Source organism: Tribolium madens, unplaced genomic scaffold, assembly GCF_015345945.1.
Source record: "Tribolium madens isolate multiple individuals breed KSU strain unplaced genomic scaffold, Tmad_KSU_1.1 Scaffold_11;HRSCAF=98;Tcas5.2_LG3b, whole genome shotgun sequence".
Taxonomy (NCBI): Eukaryota; Metazoa; Arthropoda; class Insecta; order Coleoptera; family Tenebrionidae; genus Tribolium; species Tribolium madens.
In genome coordinates, this window is record NW_025400975.1 from 5,572,223 (window position 1) to 5,596,426 (window position 24,204).

The 24,204-nt window shown below is 31.0% G+C and overlaps 4 protein-coding genes across 7 annotated transcripts; 2 read left to right on the plus strand and 2 right to left on the minus strand.

Annotated features, from left to right (window-relative positions):
* The first annotated feature begins 4,497 nt into the window (after positions 1 to 4,497).
* On the plus strand, positions 4,498 to 20,030 carry LOC123005769. The gene is made up of 3 exons (XM_044399757.1): positions 4,498 to 4,832; positions 15,549 to 16,017; positions 19,612 to 20,030. The coding sequence occupies exons 1-3, from the start codon at positions 4,730 to 4,732 to the stop codon at positions 19,904 to 19,906; spliced, it is 867 nt and encodes a 288-aa protein (XP_044255692.1). The 5' UTR covers positions 4,498 to 4,729; the 3' UTR covers positions 19,907 to 20,030.
* On the minus strand, positions 6,269 to 9,022 carry LOC123005388 (putative ankyrin repeat protein RF_0381). Of its 4 annotated transcripts, none has more exons than XM_044399384.1 (4): positions 8,948 to 9,022; positions 8,877 to 8,893; positions 6,480 to 7,119; positions 6,269 to 6,432 (listed from the first exon to the last, which is right to left on the minus strand). In XM_044399384.1, the coding sequence occupies exons 3-4, from the start codon at positions 7,093 to 7,095 to the stop codon at positions 6,398 to 6,400; spliced, it is 651 nt and encodes a 216-aa protein (XP_044255319.1). In that variant the 5' UTR covers positions 7,096 to 7,119; positions 8,877 to 8,893; positions 8,948 to 9,022; the 3' UTR covers positions 6,269 to 6,397. The 4 variants fall into 4 exon arrangements, with proteins under 4 accessions (XP_044255319.1, XP_044255167.1, XP_044255085.1 ...); XM_044399232.1 differs by lacking the exon at positions 8,948 to 9,022 and adding an exon at positions 8,145 to 8,266 and having other exon boundaries at positions 6,480 to 7,806; positions 8,877 to 8,894; XM_044399150.1 differs by lacking the exons at positions 8,877 to 8,893; positions 8,948 to 9,022 and adding an exon at positions 8,145 to 8,368 and having other exon boundaries at positions 6,480 to 7,806.
* LOC123005703 (mitochondrial thiamine pyrophosphate carrier) lies at positions 19,903 to 21,824 on the minus strand. The gene is made up of 3 exons (XM_044399628.1): positions 21,552 to 21,824; positions 21,073 to 21,496; positions 19,903 to 21,024 (listed from the first exon to the last, which is right to left on the minus strand). Exons 2-3 carry the CDS (start codon positions 21,446 to 21,448, stop codon positions 20,465 to 20,467), a joined length of 936 nt encoding a protein of 311 aa, XP_044255563.1. The 5' UTR covers positions 21,449 to 21,496; positions 21,552 to 21,824; the 3' UTR covers positions 19,903 to 20,464.
* LOC123005628 (RNA-binding region-containing protein 3-like) lies at positions 21,589 to 23,205 on the plus strand. Its single transcript, XM_044399498.1, has 2 exons — positions 21,589 to 21,783; positions 21,844 to 23,205. Exon 2 carries the CDS (start codon positions 21,893 to 21,895, stop codon positions 23,171 to 23,173), a length of 1,281 nt encoding a protein of 426 aa, XP_044255433.1. The 5' UTR covers positions 21,589 to 21,783; positions 21,844 to 21,892; the 3' UTR covers positions 23,174 to 23,205.
* The last annotated feature ends 999 nt before the right edge of the window (positions 23,206 to 24,204 follow it).

Genomic DNA, 24,204 nt, shown 5'->3' on the forward strand with positions numbered 1-24,204 from the left:
AAAAAAAAACAAAAGCGTAAGATTGTTAATTAAATGTTTACGTGGATAATTAAGAGAAAGCTTTTGATAGTAACACTCAAAAAATAATATATTCTGCATTGTCAAAGTAGTGTTTGTAAATAGTAATTATTTAAAATCATATGCATTCAAAAGCAGATGAAATCATTAGAAAGTTAAAAAGTACAAGTAGTTTAAGGTAGATACATACATAAATATACAAATAAAAGTACTTTTCTTATATCCAATGATTTTTTTTTAATATAAAATCAAACGGCAATAAAATAACAGCCTATAAGAATTTCTGTTTTAATTATGGTTTTTATTCGCTGTTTGTAGGGTTAGGTTTTTTGTCAGTGTTAAAAAAGCAAATAACATTTAAATAACAAATACAACATATCTACAATCAAAACCAAATTGACATTCTAAACAAATCTATTCCTATTATTTTTGAGTCGACTGTATACCTATTATAAATGTTATATTTATTTAATAATAATCTATCCAACGTGAGCTTTTTAACAGTATTTAAATAATTTAAAAACCCGTTTGATTAAATATTTAAACAGTTTTCATCACAACGATGGCAAAATTGTTTTCCCTTGATAATATTCTTTATCATAACTTTTATTACCTACAATTTAGCTCTCGCTCGTTTCATTTAAATAATTCAACTTTTAAAATTGTGGAACGGAAATAAAACCAATATTTACTTTATCACAATTTTATTCACATATAAAATACAATAGTATGAATTGATCAAAACGACAAATTGTTGCCAACAATCTTTATAAAAATATAAAACTAAGTAAGATAGTTAATTAAGTACCTACTTTTTTATAGCTACGTATGATGGTTGCCACTTTTTAAGAACTTCCAAAATCCATCAAATAATAAAAAAAAAATCAAAAACTTTGGTCTTTACACGCTTCAGAATAAAGTTCAAATTCCAAATAGGTACGCTTTAAATTAACATGAATGAAGTTTCTAAAGAAGTATTAATTAGAAAGATTTAACTTAAATTGAGAGAACCGAAATAATTTTAAATCGCTGTAAACTACAGGAAATGTCTAATTTCCGAAAAGAAATCAACGAAAACTTTGTCGCTTACACAACGAAATGCCTAATTAACAAAGAAAACAATAGCAGAAATATATAACAGTATTTTACAACCCGACGTTAATTATTTCAATCAGTTCCTCAATTATTTGTCACTACATAATACACCATGAGCTTTCCTTCCATTTCAGCTATAATATTGACAATAACAACCATAAAAATAAAATCCTTATATAATGGTTGGTATTTCGCACTCTACTATAATAATAATCATTTGCGATAAAACAGAAATCACATTCAGCCTAACATTTTCGCCGTTTCCATGTTTCATATAATAAATTTTATTGCTGATGCGTAGAAAGCTATTTTTGATTCAAAAGCGACACTATACAGTTTCACAAAGCATTCATAACGATGCCATAAAAAAAGATATTTGCATCCCTCATGTCTCATATTCATATAATGTGTTCAGTCTGATACTGTGAGGCAAGTATTTCATTTTAACTGCATATTTTCACATGTACTACCCCTATGAATTCATATCATCATAAATATTGACAGCTGTGTTGTTAAAATGAATGTTTCTGACTGTTGTTACACTTTTTATTGTGTTCTTTAATTCATTATTACTTTCATAAACGAAAGAAACTCAACGTTTTTTTTTTCTATAATAATACTCACATTCAGATTTTATGTATTTGTATACCTAATAATAAAGTTAAACCGTTTGCCTGAGTTTGAATAAAAGTTTATTGTTATTAAATTACACTTATAAAAGTAGATTAGATATCTTACTAAAAATAAGAAAACTGATAATTTATTACTCCTTGATGGGTAACTATCAGTAACTACGTATAAACCTCATATGTATAGCCTTTCACGTGAAATCTGATAATAGAATGTAAAAAAGGTGAAACAATAAATCATATTATCTTTTTCTATCGATTTGTGATTTGAAAGTTTTGATTTGCAACATTATTTCGACCCCAATTCAGAAAGTTTTCAAAAATCAATTATTTTGTGACCATAAACCATAATTCACACGTACTATCATTGATGTAATTTTTTATTGCATATCTTGAATTATGTACTGAAACAGCACCAGTCATAAAAAAAATATGACAGATTAAATTCGTATGCATGTTGCGTAATACGAAAATAGCATATAAACTATTCCTGAGTGAAAACGTAATAAGGGTAAGTAACTGAAACGTTACAGGTACACCTTATAAAATATTTTTATTGGATCAGTGATTGAGATCAAGTGCAAAAGAAATATGTATCTAGTTATGTGTGCACTCAAGTAATTTTCAACAAAAACTGATATTTGAATAATTTAAAATACGTAAACGGTAAATGTGCAACTTATCCATCTACTAGCAGATATATTAGTTATATTACGAATTTTCGTCACTTCAATATTAAAAATAAGTTTTTAAAAAACGTCTTTGACTGATAATGTAACAAAGTAGCTAAATAATTTTTATCATTTTCAACAATTATTATGTTATTTTTACAATTGATTGGAATTATTTTGTTCCAGTTTTATAATTAGTACAATCATGTGATGTTCCATCGTAGGACCAGAAATTATAAAACAGTAAAAAAAATGACGATTTGTTGAGAGATATTTTCTCTAAGGTGAAAAACTAATACGTGGGGGGAATTTTTTTTCTAAAATGGCCTGAAAACTTATATTTCTGCTATATTTATTCTAAAAAATTCTAAAAAATTATTGAAACATTTTGTAAAGTGATCTCGTTATTCCACAAACATAAGTATTGAAAAGACGTACAGGTGAGCCCGAACTCGCGCCCCAGAGAAAAATTTCAAGTAAGATAAGTTACCAGGAACATGAAAAAAATGTTTAAAAAATTTTGACATTTATTTTTTTGACATTTGACATTTTTTATGTATATTTAATGTATATGTTTATTTATAATTATTTAGTAAAAGCACAAAAATTTTGCTAATAAAAGCCACAAATCACATTAAACAGAGTTAAAATTTAGGATGCAGCTTCTTTGATTCCTCTTCTAATAGCCTGTAGCAATAAAACTTGGAAAATTATTTAATAATATATTTAATAAATAAATGAAGTCAAAGTGCATAATTTAGACTCTCATAACTTCAAAATTTTAATAGATAGAATTTTTTTAACATTTTTTCCATGTTCCTAATATCTTACCTTACATGACACTTTTCTCTGGGGCGCGAATTCTGGCGCACCTGTATATTGAAGAGTGTTTAATTACTCTGTCTCTTCCTTCTGGGTATCTAGGTAAAAATCTCCCCTTTTGTAAAAGGTTAAGTTAAATCAGTGTTGATTAAAGGCCACTTTTTTATACTTAGTTGAAACGTTTTGAAGATGAAAACTGAAAATAGTTTTTTCTTACATCTTACAAATATGGCCTATTATTATTGATTGTAACATATCTAAAATATCTCGATTTCTAAAAATTTGTGCAAAATTTCTGACCTTTTTCCATTTCTTTCGAAAGATTACGACTTATTGTCACTAGAAAATACAACTAAATTAAATGAAACTAAGTTTGACTAAACAGTTACAAATGAGTATCCAGCTATTCATACAGTGTAAAAAAAGAATCTACTGATGTTTTACAAAGCTTCCGTTGTGGTATCAGTCTCAATAAAAAACTTCTTCTTTAAACAAGCAGCTTTTAAAGCTATTTTAAGAACGTAAGGAGCTTGTGTGCTTTTAATGTGCAAAAATTCAGGTGCCCGGTGAATGTTAAGCTTTTCCGAAGTTGAGCGTTCTCGGCTATCTTCTAGACAAAACGTTCTTTGAAAAAAAAAGGAAAAGTTTTACAAAAATTTGCGATTCTTTAAATTTTTGTCAATTTATTCAATTCAATTATAAAGAAATAAACGGTTTCTAGAAATTTAGTAAGTACAATTTTATTAAATTCCCATCGAATAAGATATTTCACCTCTCTGAAAAGCTATTTATTCAGAAAATTGTTATAAACGGCTCCCCAAACGATAATTCCATATTTTATTTATGACTATAACACAGTTTAATTGGAGAATTTAAATTTGTTTTAATAATAACGTACATACATAAGCTTTTATGAAAATATTAAAACAAGAATAAATCACAAGTTCAACACGTTTTCAAAACATTTTCCATTTACTTTAATGACACTTCTCAGTGTGCAACGCACCAAATTAATTCTCTACTCACTCATGCACAACAATTTTGAAAGTCAATGAAGAGGCACACATGTATATAATAATAAAAAAATCGATTCGAGTAAAACCATTGTTAAACCACAACAGGAAACCAAAATGAATGGTGTAACGTCACCTAAATTTTTTGTCAATTATCTCCGCTGCAACGGTCGTGTTATTTTGGCGACTATACTTTCTTCATCAACCGCCATGCATGGTAATGGCAGTTTCCCGCATTTCACTGGAACCATCGGATTTCTAGAGACATCCGCGCCAACAATAGTAGAGCGACCTGGTTTAATTCGTGTAAAAGCTCCATTATTTCTTGGAGGTACAGCGTTAGCCATGGTTCAAGTTTTACGCCAGTTCTAAGAAGACACTCTTGCCGAACGCACCTACACCTACCAGTGAGAGTCTGGGAAACGGTCTGATTCCCGTCAACAATAACTAATTGATAACCGACTCGATTGTTAATCGTGCGATGTATCTTCAAATGTGGATGCTGTTCCTCTGGGCTCTTAGTTTTACTGATATGGTGGTGTCAATTTTGGCCGAAGACACAACCACCCTCGTCGATTCTCATGGTGAGTTTAGCGTTTTCGCACAATTTCACGATGTAATTAGCTTAGTCTTTATTCTTTGCGAGCTTATCAATAAATGAATCAGCTTTCCGTCCTTATCTGATTCACTTAAACAAAGAAATATAAACAAAAGTAACACTTTTAGTTAACAGGACAACATATTAGTCGCTTTCTGCATTTTATTTACATTTTCATACTGCTCCAGTAGTACATTTATTCAATTTAAAGAAAGTTCAAAAATGTCAAGTTGCGTGTTTAGGTCTTGGAAGATTCGAGAACTGCAAACTGATCATGCTATTATGTAGGTAGATAAAAAGTAAAATAAGAATTATGTCGATTCTCAGCCAAGAATAATAATATTCAAATAGTGTCATTGCTTTGTCGATTGCAACAGAAATTAATTGCGTTATCATTTTAACTTAGAGTAGTGAGTAAGTTGTAAAACCTATCATAAATACTAATTTAGTAGTATTTCTGAAACTTTCAGTTTTTCATAACTATTATAGAAAGGAAATGCCTGATTTTTTGCACCCGTAGTGGAGATAAATGTAATTTATTGTAAAACTATTCATATTTATATTTGTTGACGCGCTTGGGGGAGGTGGTGATCGCCCCCATCCCCTGCCTATTGGTTACTATTATAGTCATATTTCTTTAATTATTCTAGAAAGCTTTGTGATAAATTGAATCAATTTCAATTAATTCTCTCTCATCTATTCGATTTCATCCTTTCAGTAGCAGAAATTTCACAGAACGAACTGTTCGTCTCAAGTCTGATTAACTATTCCTTTTTAAATTTCAAATATTTATAGAAATGCTATTAACATTCTCATTGATTCCGAATACCAATTAAAATTTTAAATTAGAAAAGTCTGACAAAAAAAATCTACAAAACCGTACTTACAGAGTGACACAGCAAAAGCTTTGCCAATATTTACAGGTATGTTGTCATAATAATAGATCAAGATATTTAGGACGAATTAAGAATATCTAAACAAAAAACACAATGCAATTAAAAGACCTATTATGGTACGAATTGCTCCTTATTTCAAAAGTTATCGCTTGATACAAAAAAAATCTTGATTTGAATGGACATTAGATTTTCATAAGAGGATGGGAACTTTTTCCATTATCAACAAACGAGGTGCCACATCAAAAACCTTTTTTTTTAAATCACTAGAAGAAATACTTTCTTACGTAAAAAAAAAATTCAATCAAATAGAGAATTTTAATTTAATTTCATTCCAAAAATTAAACATTGCTTTGAGTTGTTGATGGATGTCAGAATAGCCTCAAAATTGTAATGAGTACGCAGATGAGCGCCAAAAAAATTAATTGATGATAAGAATCAAGAAAATTAATCGGGTGATGAGGGAAAAGTGTATGGGCATTAGGTTAATAACTTTAATACTACTGGTTAATAATACATTTATTTCTGTAGCTAATGAAAAATAAACAAAAAGTCTAAAAGCATAACCTGGATAATAATAAATGAATAATAATAAATTTATTTGTGTAATGAAAAATGAAAGCAAAAACTCTAAAATCTTAAAAACAAATTTCAGTGTTTAATCTGCTGCTTCGTGAGCTCCACTGCCAAACCCTGGAAACAATTAGTATTACATTATGACCAAAATTTTAAAAACTTACCTTCGGAAAATAATGTAGGTTTGTTTAGGTTTAGTTTCAAACTTTGATAGTAGATATAGAATTCGTCATTCTTATTGGCAAGTTCCTTCAGTTCTTCTTTGGCTGAATCTATACGAGCGCCAGCATCGATCAAAATTTTGACAATTAAGACACTGTGATTTTTTACAGCGACTGCGAGTGGACTTTTTTGCTTGTCGTCATACGAATTAATTGAAAGTCCTTGTTTCAAAAGATATTTTACAAAAAGGGCATTTTTAGTTTCAACCCCTTTTAGCAAAGTAGAAGGTTCAAGATCACCCAGCAAAACAGTTTTGAGTTCAATTTTATACTTAATTAAATTCTTTACACATTGAAAATTGTCTTTCATTAAACATTTACCATTCATTTTCGCTTCCTTACTTAGTAAATATTTTATAATATCGCAATTGTCAAGTTTCAAAGCTTCAAACAATGGATAAGAACCGTGACTACTTTTAAAGTTGACGTGGGCGCCATTTTCGAACAAAATTTTCACCACTTCAAAATTCCCCTTCCGAATTGCTTTTATTAGAGGTGTAGTTCCATCCCGATGTTCGTAATTAATTACAACATTGTTTTTTATATAAAAGTCGATCATCTCGAGGTTACCAACATTTATGGCCTGTAACAAAGCAGTTGGCATCGTAAAATCGGCTCCAAATTCAAATAAAAGTTTGACTGCTTCGAGATTCCCCTTTTCAACGGCTATTACAAGAGGAATTTTTTTGCTTGCACCACTTATACAAACATCTGCACCCTCTTCTAAAAGTTGTCGTGCTTCGTCTAATTTTCCGTTAAAAATGGCATATCCTAGAGGTGTGTAATAATAAATCAGTATGTCTACATTATTATATTTTTGAACAAGGCTTAGAGCAGTAGTTTTATCAGAGTTTTGTTTATACATGTCGGCCCCCTTATCAATTAAGAGTTTAGCAACCTCCAAATTTTTGCATATAATGGATACTGAGAGTGGAGTATATTGTGAGTATTGTGAATGTGGAGTATAATCATAATGTGTCATTTGATTTATCTCTGCATTATTATTTATAAGTAGCTTTATAATATCTAGTGAACAGTTCTTCGATATTGCCAAACCTAAAGGGGTATGATTAGAACTATCTTTGCAATTAACATTGGCTCCTTTTTGTATTAGATACTTGATTACGTCAAAATTCTTTGAATATATTGCGACTATAAGTGGAGTTAAGCCATTTGAACATAAAGTTAAAAAAGTCGAGTTGTTTGAGACGTATACTTGAACTTTATTTAAATCTCCTTTTCTAATGGCTTCAAAGAAATCCTTTGTTTCCTAAAATACAATGAGACCCAAATCAAAAATACATTTCATGGACATCTTTAGCTGCTTTTGGGCACATACAATTTGTTCAAAAAAATTCGGAACACATGTTCTAAAAACGCCCTACCACAATTATTTAAAACTTATTCGAAAATAAAATTTAAGAAAAAATGAAAAAGTAGAGGACGGCGTAGTTAGATAGGATTTTTCTATTCTATTATTATACGAGTATATGTCGAAAAACACCTTTACATGAATTTAAAGTCCATTCAAAATATTCACATAAAAAGCAAGAAATCGTAAACTCGAAATCAAACAAATAAAATTCCACAAAAAAATTGATAACCCACCTGATACGACACCTTAGCCATTGCACCTTTTTCTCGATGATTAGTATTTAACACAAAAACATCTAACAAATGACGAACTAACTCAACTGATTGAAGTTATATTATGTTGAAACACTTGAAAACTGTGTTGGAATGTAATCAACAAATATCGAGCCACTGATATCGAGCGATCAAGATAATTTGTAATCGAGTTATCTCTGCATCCGAGAACGTATGTCTAACTGCCCGTGAAACGTCAAATAAAATGACAAGTCGGAAGGTAAAATGGCAAAATGGGCTGGAATTAGTCGCCGACGTATACAGGGTGATTCAGCTTAAATGACCCAACTGACCCCTCTTGGCAGACAACATATAATAAATACATTATGCACTTATTCCCTGATTCAAAATTAAATTTTCAAAATATCGTGAATCAAAGAAGGATATTTTTAGATTCATGAAACTTTCAAAATTCAAATATGAATCAAGGAATAATTGCTTTGTGTATTATAGGTTGTCTGCCAAGAGGGGTCTAGTGGGTCATTTAAGCTGAATCACCCTGTATAATAATATGAGTAGGACCACTCTTTTTTTAAGGTAAATTATAAATTTATCACCTTTTTGATCGTGCCATTTTACCTTTCGACTTGTGATTTTACTTGACATTTTACAGACATACGTTTTCACATCCAAGAATGACTCGATTACAAATTATCTTGATCGCTCGATAGGTCTTTGTGTTCTTTTACATACACACAGCAGACAGCACTCTGAAACCGGAAACCACCCTCAGCAACAACATACCAACCATAGAAGATACCAACCTTTAATCTTAAATCCACTAACACTGTCTACCACCACAGATTACCTGTTTACCAGATAATCTGTGAAACCACTATAAATACCAAGGATGGTAGACATAGAGGATTATGCCGTATTTCATCATCCCCACCACATCGCGTGACGTCACAACTGGTCAACATTGTTTACATCAGCGGTGCTTCGGGTTTTTGGGTGTTTTAATGATATTTACTGCATATTAATATCGTACAAAARAAAATTGTACTACGAAACAATGCAAATTTTAGTATATTTAAAGTAATTCCAATAATTTTAAATAGGTAGTGCATATATCGTCACTATGCCTGGTGCGCTGTTATTTGGTTGTAACAGCAGCCAAATAAACCAAAACAAATGGGTGCCAATCTCATTTTTTGTTCTTTTTCTATGGGCAACAATATGATCTCATCAACGATGAGAAAGGAATGGGTCAACAAGTGCAGACGAGCTGATAAGTTCAATTCATAGTTCAATTTGCTTCATTTACAAAAAAAAACAAAAACAATTGTGCATTTATTTTTGTTTTAGACCAGAGTAGGCTATTTTATTGTCATACAGCTACTGTCGCCAAATTTCCATAGCCTACTCTGATCTAAAACAAAAATGAATATATTATAAGTAGGTACAGTGGCGGTCGTTGAAAAGTAATACACGGGATTTTGACACATCAACTCAAAATTAAAAAAATTGCATAATGCAATTTTTTCGTCGTGATTGTCAGTGTCACTGAAAACGTCACTTTTGACAAATCAGTGGTGGACGCCGTCAGGAAAATTTAAAAATGCCGCAATTGCCGAATGTACAGAAATCTATTATTATTACAAGATTAAGGGACAATGTCTCTATACGAGTCATTGCAGAAGAAATAAATGTGAACAAAATGACTGTCCTTAAAGCAAAGAAGAAGATTCTAGTGACATTTTAAACATGACAGTGATTGTCAATTTCAAGGGAAAATTTACAACGCCAATTTTTTTTTTATTTGTCAATGGCCGCGACTGTACATATCTATAAACTTGCATCGCTAACTTTACACGAGATACAAAGTGTTTCACTATAATTCCCCAAGCATATTGTAACCCCCAGAAATTCTGTATTAACTCTGTATTAAAATTTCACGTTTATGCTTCAGTTAAATTTGTAAACGTGGGGTGTTAGTAAATCAATCTGTTTAGCACCTCTTTGTAATTTATTAACAACTTATGTACCTATGTTATAAAATTGTTAATTAATTTTTAATTTTTGTAATCTCTTTATTTTTCAATAATTTTAGAAATACAAAGTTATTTTTTTCTATTGTATTGTTTTTATAATCTCTAAGTCATGTGGACAAAAAGAGAAAGCAAATATTATTTAAAAATCTTTGTTTAATTTATGGGATATCATTTAACTGAATTTTGGTTGTACCTACGCTGGTTTCAAAATTCAAATTTAGTGCAGCTACCAAATGTTTTTTATTTCAAGAAATAAAATTTATATTGTGTTAAAAGTCGTTTTGCTCATTTGTTTCTTCTTTAAAGTTATTGCACTATTATAAAAATGTTTTTTTTGTTTTACATTTTTTTACCTATTATCCATTATTAGATTTTGTATTATTATTTATCAACAAAATTTATTGCATACAAAATTGTCAAAAACAAAACCCGTTTCTACCTACCTAATTTATATTGTGTTGAAGGTCGTTTTGCTCTTTCCTTTCTTCCTTAAAGTCACTACATTATTATAAAAATGGTTTATTTTGTTTTACATTTTTTTTGACCAATTATCCATTATTGGATTTTGTAATATTATTTATCAATAAAATTTATTGCATATAAAATTGTTAAAAATAAAAACCGTTTCCATAGGAATATTATTGTTATTTTCACGACTGTACGATCAAAAAATTTCAATGGCAATTTATTTATTAAATCATTTTTGATAGAGCATTTTAAAAAAGAAAAAAATAGGAAAGAATACCCGTCGTTATAAAAAATAAAAAATTGTTCCTATTCTAAACGTCTTATATGGAGAAAAATAAATTATTGAAAGTATTGCGTCTGATTGCCTCGATTAGAAAACTGATTTACTCAATTTTAGGACACAAATAAGCAGAAAATTCTATTTTTTATTATCTCATAATATAACTAGAATGATTTCATTATAAATTCAAAAGCGATTTTAACAAATTAAAGTCATAATTCACTTTTATTTGCATTATTTGGTATTTGCTCCAATTAACTCCCATGTATTTGTCAAGCTTGAAGACCAGTTGTGACGTCACATCCATGTCTATGGACCACGTGACCGGGTGAGCTTAAGCAATCCTTTACGTCTACCATCCTTGTCTAAATACCACTGAATCTAGTGAATTTAATATTACCTGGTTGGTGAAATTTCTATTCTCCCACTTTTTTTCTGTCAATTTTTCTGGGGTGACTACCAATTGAAAAGATTTTAAATTTTTTTGCCACGGTACCACGGAATTCGTACAACGTACAATAATATAAGGTACAGAACAAATAAAGGCAATAAAGCCGTCTTTTTTACATTTATATCAACAAAAACATCTTGATTGATATTAGTGCACCTATTATTGAATAGGTATATCTCGTGCCATAGCTATCGTCACTTGTCTCAATTTTCGCAGTGTTTYTTATGTATGAAATAGTGGAACCATAGTTGGGTTCAGTTGTAACACAGATTCTTCTTTTACACAGAAATCAAATGTTTTTAACCTATTTCACCTCAAAAAATGCATATGCGACGTTGCCAGTGTGGCGATAGCAATAGCACGAAGTATACCAACATTAGGGTTTTTTTCATACTTTTTGCAATTATCAGTTATAAGTCAAAAAACCACCATTAAACGGACATTTCTTTAATGTTGACTATAACAAAACTAATAATATTGTTATTGTAAGTTTTAGGTAGATATTTGTTTATACTTGTTTACTCTACAAGATGCATATAGTCAAAAATATGCATGGTTRGGCAATTRAAATGTTTTGAAGTGTGAAAATATTTGGGGTCGAGGTAATTTTCGTCGGTTTACGTAAATAATATCAAATAATTRTGTTTAATTTCTCGTCATATTCAAATCTASACAATAGAATTTCAAGCAACTTATTAACACAATTTCTTTATGACAGTTTACCCAGAAATTGTTGTTCTAAATAGGTATGTTTATGTAATTAGTAACGAGCAATTTAATTATTATATTAGATATCTAAAAGCTATTATTCATGGCACACGACACATTTATGCTTCAAAGTACTTACCTGTAAGACATGTCGTTGTAATAAATAATTGCATCCGTAAACGCAAATAAGACAACTAAACTACATACTCGTATACGTGAATGTACATCGAATTGTATTGTCTAGTAATCAAACAATTAATTGTTCCTTGACTTAATATTTTCAAATGATTGCATATGATGACCTCTGCAGCAAAATTAAAATTTTCAATCTACTTTGGCGGCAAATGGCGAATTCGTAGAATTACTAGAAAAATATAAGTATGTAAGGTAGGTATGTAATTAGATTTTCGTTTTGAAAAGATAAAAGTCTTGATTGTGATGTTGCAAATAAACTTAAAAAATAACAAGGGAGTTCCTCTTTTAGAAAAATATAAATATCTGCAGTACGCAAAGGAATTAAAAGCCTTTAAAGAAATCAAATGACTAAAATAAACAATAAGAAGACTTCTCAGATTTGACTGATTCAAGTGGATTTTTAATAAATATTTATTTTACTAACTAACAAGAAATATCCTCAAGTTTCTTACAAGCAACTATGGGCGTTGTACTATAAATAACTATTTTCCACCCTTGTAAAAACTAAGAAATATTGCAACTCACTATAATTTGCTGATCGAACGTAACTAAGCTTACAATTAACGCGTTTTCTGCACCGGAGTTGTTAAAATGTCAAGATTATTACTACTAATTTCTCTCATTAATACGTTAATAAGTAAGAAGAATCATTTTTTGTAAATATGGACGTAGTGTTCATCACATTGTTAGCGCCGATATGGGATGAGAAGATTCCTTTAGTCCCTTGATGCGTAAATAATTACAACAGTAGTTAGCAATGTTCATAGTATGTATTACAAGCCATTAGATTAACTACTGATAGGCTGTTAGGTCTCCATAATTAGAGAAATTAGTTAGCTGTCTAAATTGCGTGACATCTAATGCAAAATCAATATGTTAAACCTCGGTTAAGAATGAACTTTTCGGTCCAAGAGTCTTTTTTAATACAATAACTTGTTAAAAAATGTTTTCAATATCTGAAAAACCCTCATTTCCGCTTAAAAGTAGTCATTTCGCCACAGGGGCGTATTGTTTTCGATCACTTATGTGTAATAAAAATAACAAATGAAACAAAATACAAGAAGGGTCAAATTTTTTTTTAATTTCATCACACTTTATTCCTACCCCAACGTCTTGCTATATGTTATATTTGCTATATTTTTTCACATTAAGAAAAATTTATTCGATCTGTCGGTGATGGTAAGTTGAAAACTGATACATAATTGTTCTAATTTAATGTGTTAATACTGATAATGATTTATTATTAATAGGAGCTATGTTGGGAAAATGAAAAAATAATAAGTACCTATAGATTTCCTCTCAAAAAAACTAAAACTTCCAGTTAATATAACTTCAAAATTGCCTTTTTTTATTTACCAGCTGTACAATATTCAGAATTTTGTTCTTCATTAGATATCTAAATCTAGACACATTACATTATACTCAAATATGACCCGAGATTAAAAGTAATAACTTTGTTAATTTTCAATGTGTATTTTTTGACAACAATTTTTTTTAATTCGTATCTTACTAATAGGAAACAAATTGTTACAATAGGTCCCTCACAATCAAGAGCAGGAAATATTACATCCGCTGTTCCGCAAGGTTCAATTTTGGGGCCACTTCTATTTTTAATATACAGCGCAGAAATATTAGAATCGGTAAAATATGTTAACATCCATGCCTTTGCAGATGATACAGAGTTGTACTATCATTTTAATCCTGACGATGTAGAACTAGCTTGCAACTTTATTAATCAAGATCTAAATGAAATTTTCTTATTGTCTAAAAGCATTGGCTTAAATTTAAATTCGAGTAAATGTTCATCAATTTGCATTTCCACAAGAAATAAAAATCAAATTAATCTCAAAATTGATTGATTTCCATATTAAAATAGGTATCTCAAACAGTGTAAAAAATCTTGGAATTATAATGAATTCGGAATTACGATTTAGAGAATATGTCAACTTGATTGTAAAGAGGTCTTATATTGCATTAAAAATGTTGTATTCCAATTATCACATTTTGAATTTTAAACTTCGAAAAAAACTATGCGAGTCATTGGTGCTTTCTTGTTGGTCCATGAAAATGAAATGAAAGAAGGCGGATTAAAAAGCAAAAATCTCTAAGTACACGTTTTTACTTTAAATTGAAATAAGAGATCTTAATTAAACATAAAAAAATACAAATTAACTCACAAAAGTAACAAAAAATATTAAAAAAATTTATTACTTTTTATTGTTACAAATTTAAACAGGAGATAGAATATTCATTTTTAAAACAAATTTTTTTTATGAACATACCTATATCGAAAAATGCTACGCAAGGGGTGCGTCTTTTAATAGTTTTTTTTTCAATATTTCCGAAATTATTTTAGAAAAAAATTTCAAAATTTGGTACAGATGATAACTTTTATACACCTAAACAAGTACAAAAATAAAATGTTGAAATTTTTAATTAGGGGCTTCCTAAACTAGATGGGATTAGGGTAAAAATTTACTCTATTTTACCTGTGGTTTCTTGCCACTTTCAGCAACAAAATTTCATAGTTTTTCATAAAAAAAGATCTTTGAACCCCCTAATCCCCCCCTTGGGTACGGCCCTGCTTGTCAGTGTTCATATATAAAAATTTTATTACTGCTTCACCACCCTATCTCCGTGAAATATTTCATTCGAGAAAAAGTTGTCATCAAGTTTCTGTTGGTAATATTGCTGATCTGTCATTATCAAAGTATAAAACAGCAATACTTAAAAGATCTTTCTCTTATACAATACAATAAAGTTATATAATTCTTCTCATTTGTTTAAAGAAAAACTTTCAGTGTAGGTACAATTTTCGCAAAAAGATAAAAATACATTTTTTGAACTTTTAGTTTTTTACTTTTGCTTTTTGTTATTTTTTTTATTGTTGTAATTCCTGTTATTTCTACTTAAGTAGTTTTTCTTAATTTTAATTAAACTGTAATTCAATTTTTAATTTTTCTTTTTTTTTGTTTTGTTTTGTTTTGTTTAGGGGGTTAAGTATGAATAGCAATTGCTTCGCCTCCCAAAACACAAAAGAGTAGAAATTCAAAAAATATTTCATACTTTTTGCTGATCCTGTATTTTGTAACGTACCTATATTTATTATAAAAGAAGGTATGTAGTGTAAAATCTTCATCCCCATAATAAACACCTAAGATTATTTTTCAATTTTTAAACAAAATTCCGCCACATTAATGGGCGCAAAACGTTCGATTTGCGTGTTTCTCAAATTTGCTCAAACTCTTTCCATGTTTCTCTTTCCTCAGAGCCTCCCACTCGTCAAAACGACAAATTTTCCACGGCAGAATACCCCTACGTTCGAGGAAACGGAAACAACCTCAATCACGAGGACGATCGCAGCATCCCCTACAACCACCGGTGCTCCGAACGTCTCGAGAATGCCTTGGATCAAATTCGTCGCCGGCAAATTGCCAAACAAAAGACCCTCCACCTCAACGGATATTCGCTCCACCAGCAGCTCCGTTCTGCTCCTTACGACATGTACGTAACCGACATGAGAGTGCGTCTTCCAACCTCCAACAGTTGGGTAAGAGTGGACCGGTGTCGATTCAATCCTCGCAACGCCTCTTTGGAGACCCGATTGCTGTTTAACGATCTAACGATCAGCGGCAAAGTGAACCTCTTTAACGGCGACATGCTCCAAAGAGCCCCCGTTGAGCCGAATCCGGAAGACTCTTGCAGCATGATTCTGCGATTGAGGCGGGCGGGCATTGGGTAAGTGTGTACGATTTGGGTTGGAGGAAACGCCACTCTCTCCAACAATAGCTGATTTTGAGACTGTTTCAGAGGCTAATTGGAAGGAATTGACTTGCATTTATGTAATTATCAGCCAGATCAAATTTCCGAAACTTTCCCATAAGTGTGAGGCAACTGTCGTAAAATATTCGCAATTCTACTTTCATCACCGGATTTTTGGGAGCTAATATTACAAACATCCGCGTGATTAATTTACATACAATTAGCAGTTTTCATTAATCATAATGATGTATCTCTAGAGTGGCGTTTCTCTCAAAATTGTATCATTTCGGATCTCTTGACTCTTACTAATTAATTAATCTACTGCACACTCAATTACGATTCAATTGTTAACCCACACGTGATCTTTTATTAAAGACGAATTCGAAGACCAAAATTGGATTTGTGCTCTTATCAGTAAGATATTGACTTTCCTTTTTAGAAAAGAGAAATCTATATAATTAACAGTTTTAAAATAATTTCATTGTTAAAGTCTAGATTTTGATACAGTTGACGGTGTTCTTAAAAAAATGTGTAAAAAGTCTATTGAAATAAACTTTATTGAAGATGTTAGGATACCATTTCTTGGCTCCAAAGAAAATTTATCAATGTTGCAACATTGCAAATATCCTAGGATATAGAAAATGTCCAAGTAATATTCAATTATTGAAAACGGTAGCAAGAAAAAAATCAATTTTCAATGTTGCTTGTTCTGTGAAATTTGAACGATTTAAGCCAAAAATCAAAGATTAAAAAAAATAATTGAAATCATTAGATACCTTTTGGTCGTGTCGTATTGGAATAATAAAATTATATAAATATATGAAAATTATATACAGTTTTTACTTTATGAGTGAAATAGTTTTTTAGTAAAAGAAAATTGTGCAATATTGCCACTTTGTGCTGTTAGACAAACTGTTTAAATTTTAAAAAGAATCTATTTAGACTATTTTTGGAATGATGGTCACAATGTTTCAATAAAAAAGGACGCCCCTGTTTCAATCGTGGGCGTCTTTTTCCATTACTCTGTATTTTTCGTTTAAAATTGATGCTTTCAGGGAGGTCTTAATTTCTGTTAAATAATTGGTTTCTGTTGCGTTATGATAACCGAGAACGGAAATGTTATCATTTTTCTTTACTCAACACTCGAAATCAAGTTTTATTTTCGGATAATAATTATGAGATGAATCGATATTTTAATGCAAAAAAGTACTTTTCAAACAAATAAAAATGTTGTTATTCTTTTTAATCTTTTTCATTTTGAGCAACAAATTTCAATGTCCTAAAAAATGCATCAATTATAAGTAGAAGTAATACCTCCATAAGACTTTTTAATACAAAAAAGTGTAAATAACTGTGTAGAAAAATCGTTTTCCTAAGACCTACAAAAATTTTTAACAGGGCCGGATTACTTACTTTTTTTAATAGTTTTTGATGTAGTTGTTATTAAAGTCAAGTATTTTAAGAAATTTAAAAAAGCCAGGTGCTTATTAACAAGCTATTATTAAATAAAACTGATTTTTTTTTAAATAATAGCTTGGTAAAACTCTACCACTACTTTGGTTTTAAATACGGCCCTGTGTTGTTCTGTGGGTGCAGCAACACTTGCAAAGGAACGTGCCATTTATGGAGGGTTACAAATTCAAACCATTGTTTGGTTAATCCCTTATAATGTGTCGTAAAATTATTAGTGGGTCTTAGGAAAACGATTTTTCTAACACATCTTATCACCTGGTGAACTAAATAAGACTGAAGATAATGAAAAAATTAATAACATAATGAGAAAAGTCAAGCTAAGTATTGAGAGATCATGTTAAATTCTTTTAAAAAATAGTCAAATCTTGAGAGTTTAAAAAGTTATTTACAGTTAGAGTTAGAGTCTTAAGAGGAAAAATCCATAATTTTTCATCAAAAACGTTTARTCAACCCATAAGTGGTAGGTAGAATTCAGAATAGAAKTTTTGAATTCAGGATTGTATTTGAGTAAGTTATACTCGTTTTCATATTAATATGCATCGAAGTAGTTGTTGAAAGGAATCATTTTAAGTTGGCGACCATGCGAAAATTCAAACAATCCTAAACTCAATCCTCTCTAAAAATGTGTACCCCAGTTTTGAGATAGCAAAAAATAATTAAAGCTATAACAACGTAATTAACGTCGGGTGGYAAACATACAATTTTTTGTCATTATTGATGTGATTAAATTTGTTCTGAATGACATTAATGACACTATTTGTGTGAATCGGCCTTTGAATTAAAGATGCATTTACAATTCTACAACCTACTTGATGTACATTAATATGAAAAAGAGTATAGGAGGCTGTGATAGGAGGTGAACATACTAAAAATCAAAAAGGTGCCGTCTTTTGTTTGTTTATTTATGTCCACAAAACGGTGCGTGTTACAAAAAAAAATGCTTATGTACACAATTAAAGCTTATAAAATTTTCTACAAGATGGTCTTTTTGGGTTCTTTGTTTTYCACACAGCTTTCGAGATATTCGCGAACAAATATCGCACTCTCTAAAAAAACGAAATGAATTAACGTAAAGATTGTAAAAGTTGTAAGTATTGTGATTGGGCCGTGTAAGATCGGCCATTATACTAACATAAAAAACCAATCACTTTAGATTTTTGAATTCATTCCAAATTTAATACAATGATGTGATTGGTCCGGTTAAAGTCGGCCATTATGATAATCTAAGTAACCATGGAGAAACCAATCACTTTAGACTTTAGTTTCATTCAAGATAACGAAATTGGTCAATTCAACTTTCCATTCATTCATTCGGGAAATTCCAATTTTGAAAGAAAATGTTATGTGTGCCTTTTATACGTTCTGTGCTCTTTTTTGGTCTCTATCAAGTAAATTGTGACCGAAAATTTGCATTTTATGTTTCGTTGTATAGGCATCCAATTGGGAATTAAATAAATAAAACCTTAAACTTCAAAGAGAAACAGGAATACATAATATTAGTGTTTTGTGTACCGACAAACACAGAATAAACTGGTGTGGGGGATGAAGAAGTGAAAATTTTCTTCAGATCTGAAGATTTTCARACGCAAGAAGACAATCATAACCTCACTTCCTTGGAGGGAGTTACGAAAAGACTACTTTCTACAAGTTCCAGAGGCCTATAGCAATCTACAGTCAACATTAAGTCACAATTAYTTTTGCCGTAAACTTGGGATTTAGGCAAATTAGAACAAAAAACATTACTGTGCGTGTGATATTTACCAGTCGGTATCTCGAATACTATTTAAGATACAAAAAAATGGAAGAGACCGTTTAGTAGGAAATTTTATAACCATTAATTTTGTTCATTACTATTACTATTTTTTTCGTAACACGCACCGTTTTCGAGATATAAGCCAGAAACCATAAAATGTCACTATAATAAGTTATTCAATCTTTAAAATTTCAGTTATAATTTAAAAAATAAAAAACCTGCCCTTGGTTCTTTTACTAACCCTCATTTTCAAAGTTTCCTCTCAGAATAAGGGTTGGATTATTTTAAAATAAGAATTTTAATGTGAAAATAGAAATTTTGAGTGTCCTAAACCGTTGTTCCAGATTTCACACCGAGCCCATAAGACGAGAGAGAGGCCAGTTCAACGTCAAGACTGATTCACATTTCCTTGAGCCTGGATTCATAAGTGTCTACGCCTATGGCTGTGAACCAAGGCTTAGAGAACACCGACGAGGCTTTAGAGACGACGAAGACAGTGAGGAACTGTCCAGAGAAATGGAAGATATCTTTCTTAAAGGAATTAGATCTCTACTAACAACTTATATGCAAAAAGAACTACAACCGGCCATCAAGGAAACTCTCATGAGAAATATGGGATACACAATATCATACGGTTAACCACAATTTAAACAGTATTTATTGTAAATTTGTATAAATGTTAGATAGCGTCACCAATGTGTTGTTGTAAGTTTTTAATAATACATTAAATTATCTTTGAAAATACTTTACTATATTTTTCTCAAGTCTTCAATTTTTTGGTACAGATTCATTTAAGTACTAGACAATAATATCACACTATAAAATAAATTATACGAGTAACTAGTGATGAGTGAACACAAAACAACGATCACAGGATTCATTGATAAAGCAGGTATGATAAAAAGCTAATTTTTTGTTATTCTAAAACAATAATTAAAAAAATATTACAACATAATACAAAAAAAAACAATAAAGATAAAAGATACTTCAAAATTTGTTTTAAATTTCCATTTGTTAAACAAGACTTTTCAATTAATCTTCAAAAATGTATGCAATGGTAAAAATTACGACATGTGACATAAAAATTAACTTTTTTCGCTTAAATCTTAGTGTAAATAAAATTTTTATTCACTGTTAACGTTTTTAACATACTTTGCACCTATTTCGCCTCAAAACACCACACTACAGCATTGTATATTATTCTTTCCTCCTTGCCAAAGATTTACAAATTAATTCATAACTACTAAAATGTAAAGCCGTCGTTACAACGGCCTTAATGAGACTGGGACTGAGACCTTTAAACAAACCAGAAAGGCCCTCAACTTTGTAAATTCTAATAAGACAATCATTAAGTCCTCTACACTTGAAAAACTGTCCAAATTCGACCCTCCCTTGTTCGAAACCCTGGATTTGCAATCTTTTTTTAGCTAAATCGAACGGATAAACCACAGTTTTTGCAAATAAACCTGCCAAACTTCCCGACACTAAACTACTAGTTAACGTTGTATTTTGTGAATTAACTAGATATTTATAAATGCTATCAAATAATTTATAACACATGAATTGTGCCCCTGCATGTGGGGCGACTTGTATAAAAGTTGGCCAAATTCCTCTATACAAAACAAAAAAACCTTCGTTTTTTAATATTGATGTAAAAGCTTGTAAAATGCCAGAATACACTTTATGATTTTCACTTTGAGCAACTAATCTGGTCCTAACTACATCGAAAGGAAACGACGCAAGAGTGGCGTAACAACCTACAAACATTTTTCGTACTTCTCCATGTTTTACAAGGTTTTATTTACCTGCAAGGGCCCCACATGTGAAATTAATCATAGGGGAAAAACTTGGAGATAAATTAAATGTAGAAACTTGCTTGGTTAATACTTCAAAACTCCAAAACTGGGCAACTCCATAACTTATTGATAGTAATTGTGCAGGAACATGGCCTTTCCAGAGTGCTTTCACCCCTTCTTCCTTTATAATCAAATTTGTGGCATGCACCACTGACTGGTACTTTGAAATGTTACTTTTTAAAATCGGTTCAACTTGGAGTTGAAATCGAATTTTTAACACATCTAAAGGCTGACATAACATTCGTGTAATAAAGCCTGAACCTCCACCAGCAATTACAAAATCGAGTTGTGAGAGTTTGTGGGAAGAATCACTAAAACCCACCATTGCATCAGCCCCCAAGACTATTTGACCCAGAAATATTTTCTGATARTTCTACATAAAAYAATWTACGATAATTARGTYGTAATTAGTGTTGTGTTAAACTCACCTATCATTTAAACAAAAACGAGAGTGAATATTTAATTTTTTATTCTGTGACATAACCTCTAACCCGTGACAGACGTCAGTTTGACAGTTGCGTAACCCCAAATTATATTTAAGTTTTTACGTGATTTAAGTGTATGAAATATTGAAAATTAAGACGGAAAATGTTTAAATTACATGAACGCAATCAGATGTAAAAAATTACCTTTTTTGAGTTACTCAATTATTCTAATTTTGTAATTGTGACAGCTGACAGGTATCACAGTTGGAAACCCTGTTAATTACAGTTTTTTTAGAAAGGAAGAAAAAGTTGTTTTTAGGGAAAGTGGCTGATAATCGACAAAAATGGTGTGTGAGGACGTCTTAAAAATAAAGAATTTGCCTAAGGAACTCAGCGATGCCGAAAAGGAGGATTTTTTGAAACATTTTGGAGCGTCAAAAGTTAAGGTTATAACATCAAAATCGTGCCAAAAATCGGTGGTATTTGCTCGATTTGACTCGAAAGAAGTCGCCAGAGAAGTCCTATTTCGTCTCCATCAAGCTTACATACTGAAAAACCGTTTATGTGTGGAATATGCAGTCCACGATATTGGGTTACCAAAAATCAAAAAAGTTGAACAAACCACCACCACCAACAAGGAGCACTTCAAATCATTTGTCACAAAACTGAATTCTTTTAACAGTGCTGTGGGATTCCAACAACCACCGCCCCCTCATCTYAAATATGTGTACCCCAAAGCGAATCGACTCACAATCAACAACATCGGTCACGCTTTGGCCACTGTACCAAAATTTTACACACAAGTGTTACATTTGATGAATAGGATGAACCTTCCGCCACCGTTCGCCTTACCTGACCCTGTGAGACAGAGGCCCCCTCAGCCCCCTCAGCCAAAACCTGCAGATCCGACTCCATCTACGCCCCAAGAAAGTTCCTCAGAGTCGGAGCTTGAAAGCGACGAGGAGTCGAAGACAAACAAGGAGATAATTCCACAGAAGCGAGTTTTGAGGCAGAAAAAGGCGGTGAAGAGGCCCAAATTTATCAAACCTGCAACAGCAGTGCCTTCAAGTAGTACCAAACACGAGCCTGAAGATGTTTTCGAGAAGTCTGATGTTCAAACTCCRCGCAAAATCGAGTTGAAAGTGTCCGCGACRGCTTTAGAAGGSAAAGAGGATGAGGTGGAACAAGTGGGGACCATTCCGTCTTGTTCRACCGAAACGGAAGACACCWCCAATGATAAAACCGAGAAAACTGTCATTACAGCTGAAGARTTGGCCACCAACCAAATCCCMGAAAAAGACCTTGATGTTCTTCCAGTTTTCAAGAATTATCATCCAGGAGCACCAACTTGTAGATTGTATATCAAAAATATCGCCAAAAATGTTGAATTAAAAGACTTGGAGTACATTTATAATAGATATAAGGTAGAGAGTGATGGTGAAAATCCATCCACTTTTGATATAAGACTTATGCAAGAGGGCAGAATGAAGGGACAAGCTTTCGTTACTTTAAGTTCAGTTGAAATCGCACAAAAAGCATTAAAAGAAACAAACGCTTACATTTTGAAAGATAAGCCTTTGGTTGTGGTGTTTGCGAGATCAGCTCCAACAAAAAAAGCCAACTAAATGTGAAATAAAATTTTTTATTTAGAATTGTTCGCTTTTTTATTCTTTAAACTTCTTTAAAATGTGACCATAAAGTTGGGTGAATTGTTCTATTTTTAGTCACTTTTGACCTCTCATGTTTTTGATTAGTTAGGAAATTAGTAAGAACACTTATGTGACGCTATATTACAAAGAAATACCTATACATTTTTTCAGATTTATTTTATTTTAAAAATTAAATTATTTTTATGTTTGTGAAAGMAATTTGTCGACCTTGAAATAGTCTTAAATGTTGCCAGCTTAAAATACAATTCACCAGTACCAGAGTGGGAAAAGTTGCCAAATTTACCCTATTTTCACCAGATTACAAAATTACGATTTAAATCATACCAATAGGATCTAAAATTTACTTTTTTTTACATAAATTAAGTGGTTAAAGCCTTAGAGTTTTTTTTCGGAGAAAACTGACTTTTTAGCTTAAAAATTTGCTTAAACTTTCAAAAAACGCAAAGAATGACATAATGTAATAATAATTCAAACATAATTTTTATGTTTGAAATTTGTCGACCTTGAAATAGTCTTAAATGTAGCTTAAATGTTGTCAGCTTAAGCACAATTCACCAGTTTTTTTTTTTGGAAAAACAGTTTTTATCTTAAAAATTTGCTTAAACTTTCAAAAAAGGCAAAGAATGACRTAATGTAATAATGCATATTGTTTTTAATGAAATTTTGCGAAATAATTGCGCTCYTAGATGAAAAACGTACTAAAACAGTCGACAAATGCAAAAAATAATATTATTTTTTATTTAATTTGATGACTTTTTGGTTTGTTTCAGCCAAAAAGTTCAAAAACGAGCTTACAAGCATTTTTGTAAAATTTTGCTCAAAAATCAATTAAATCGAATGAAATAAGCAAAATAACATCAATTTCAATTCTTTTTGTGATTTTAAAGCGTGTTTGAACAAGATGTCGCAAGATAATTGAGCCTCTGGTTCAAAAACGAAACAAGCTAAAAAGGTATTGTATGTACAGTTGCGGAATTAAAATTTCG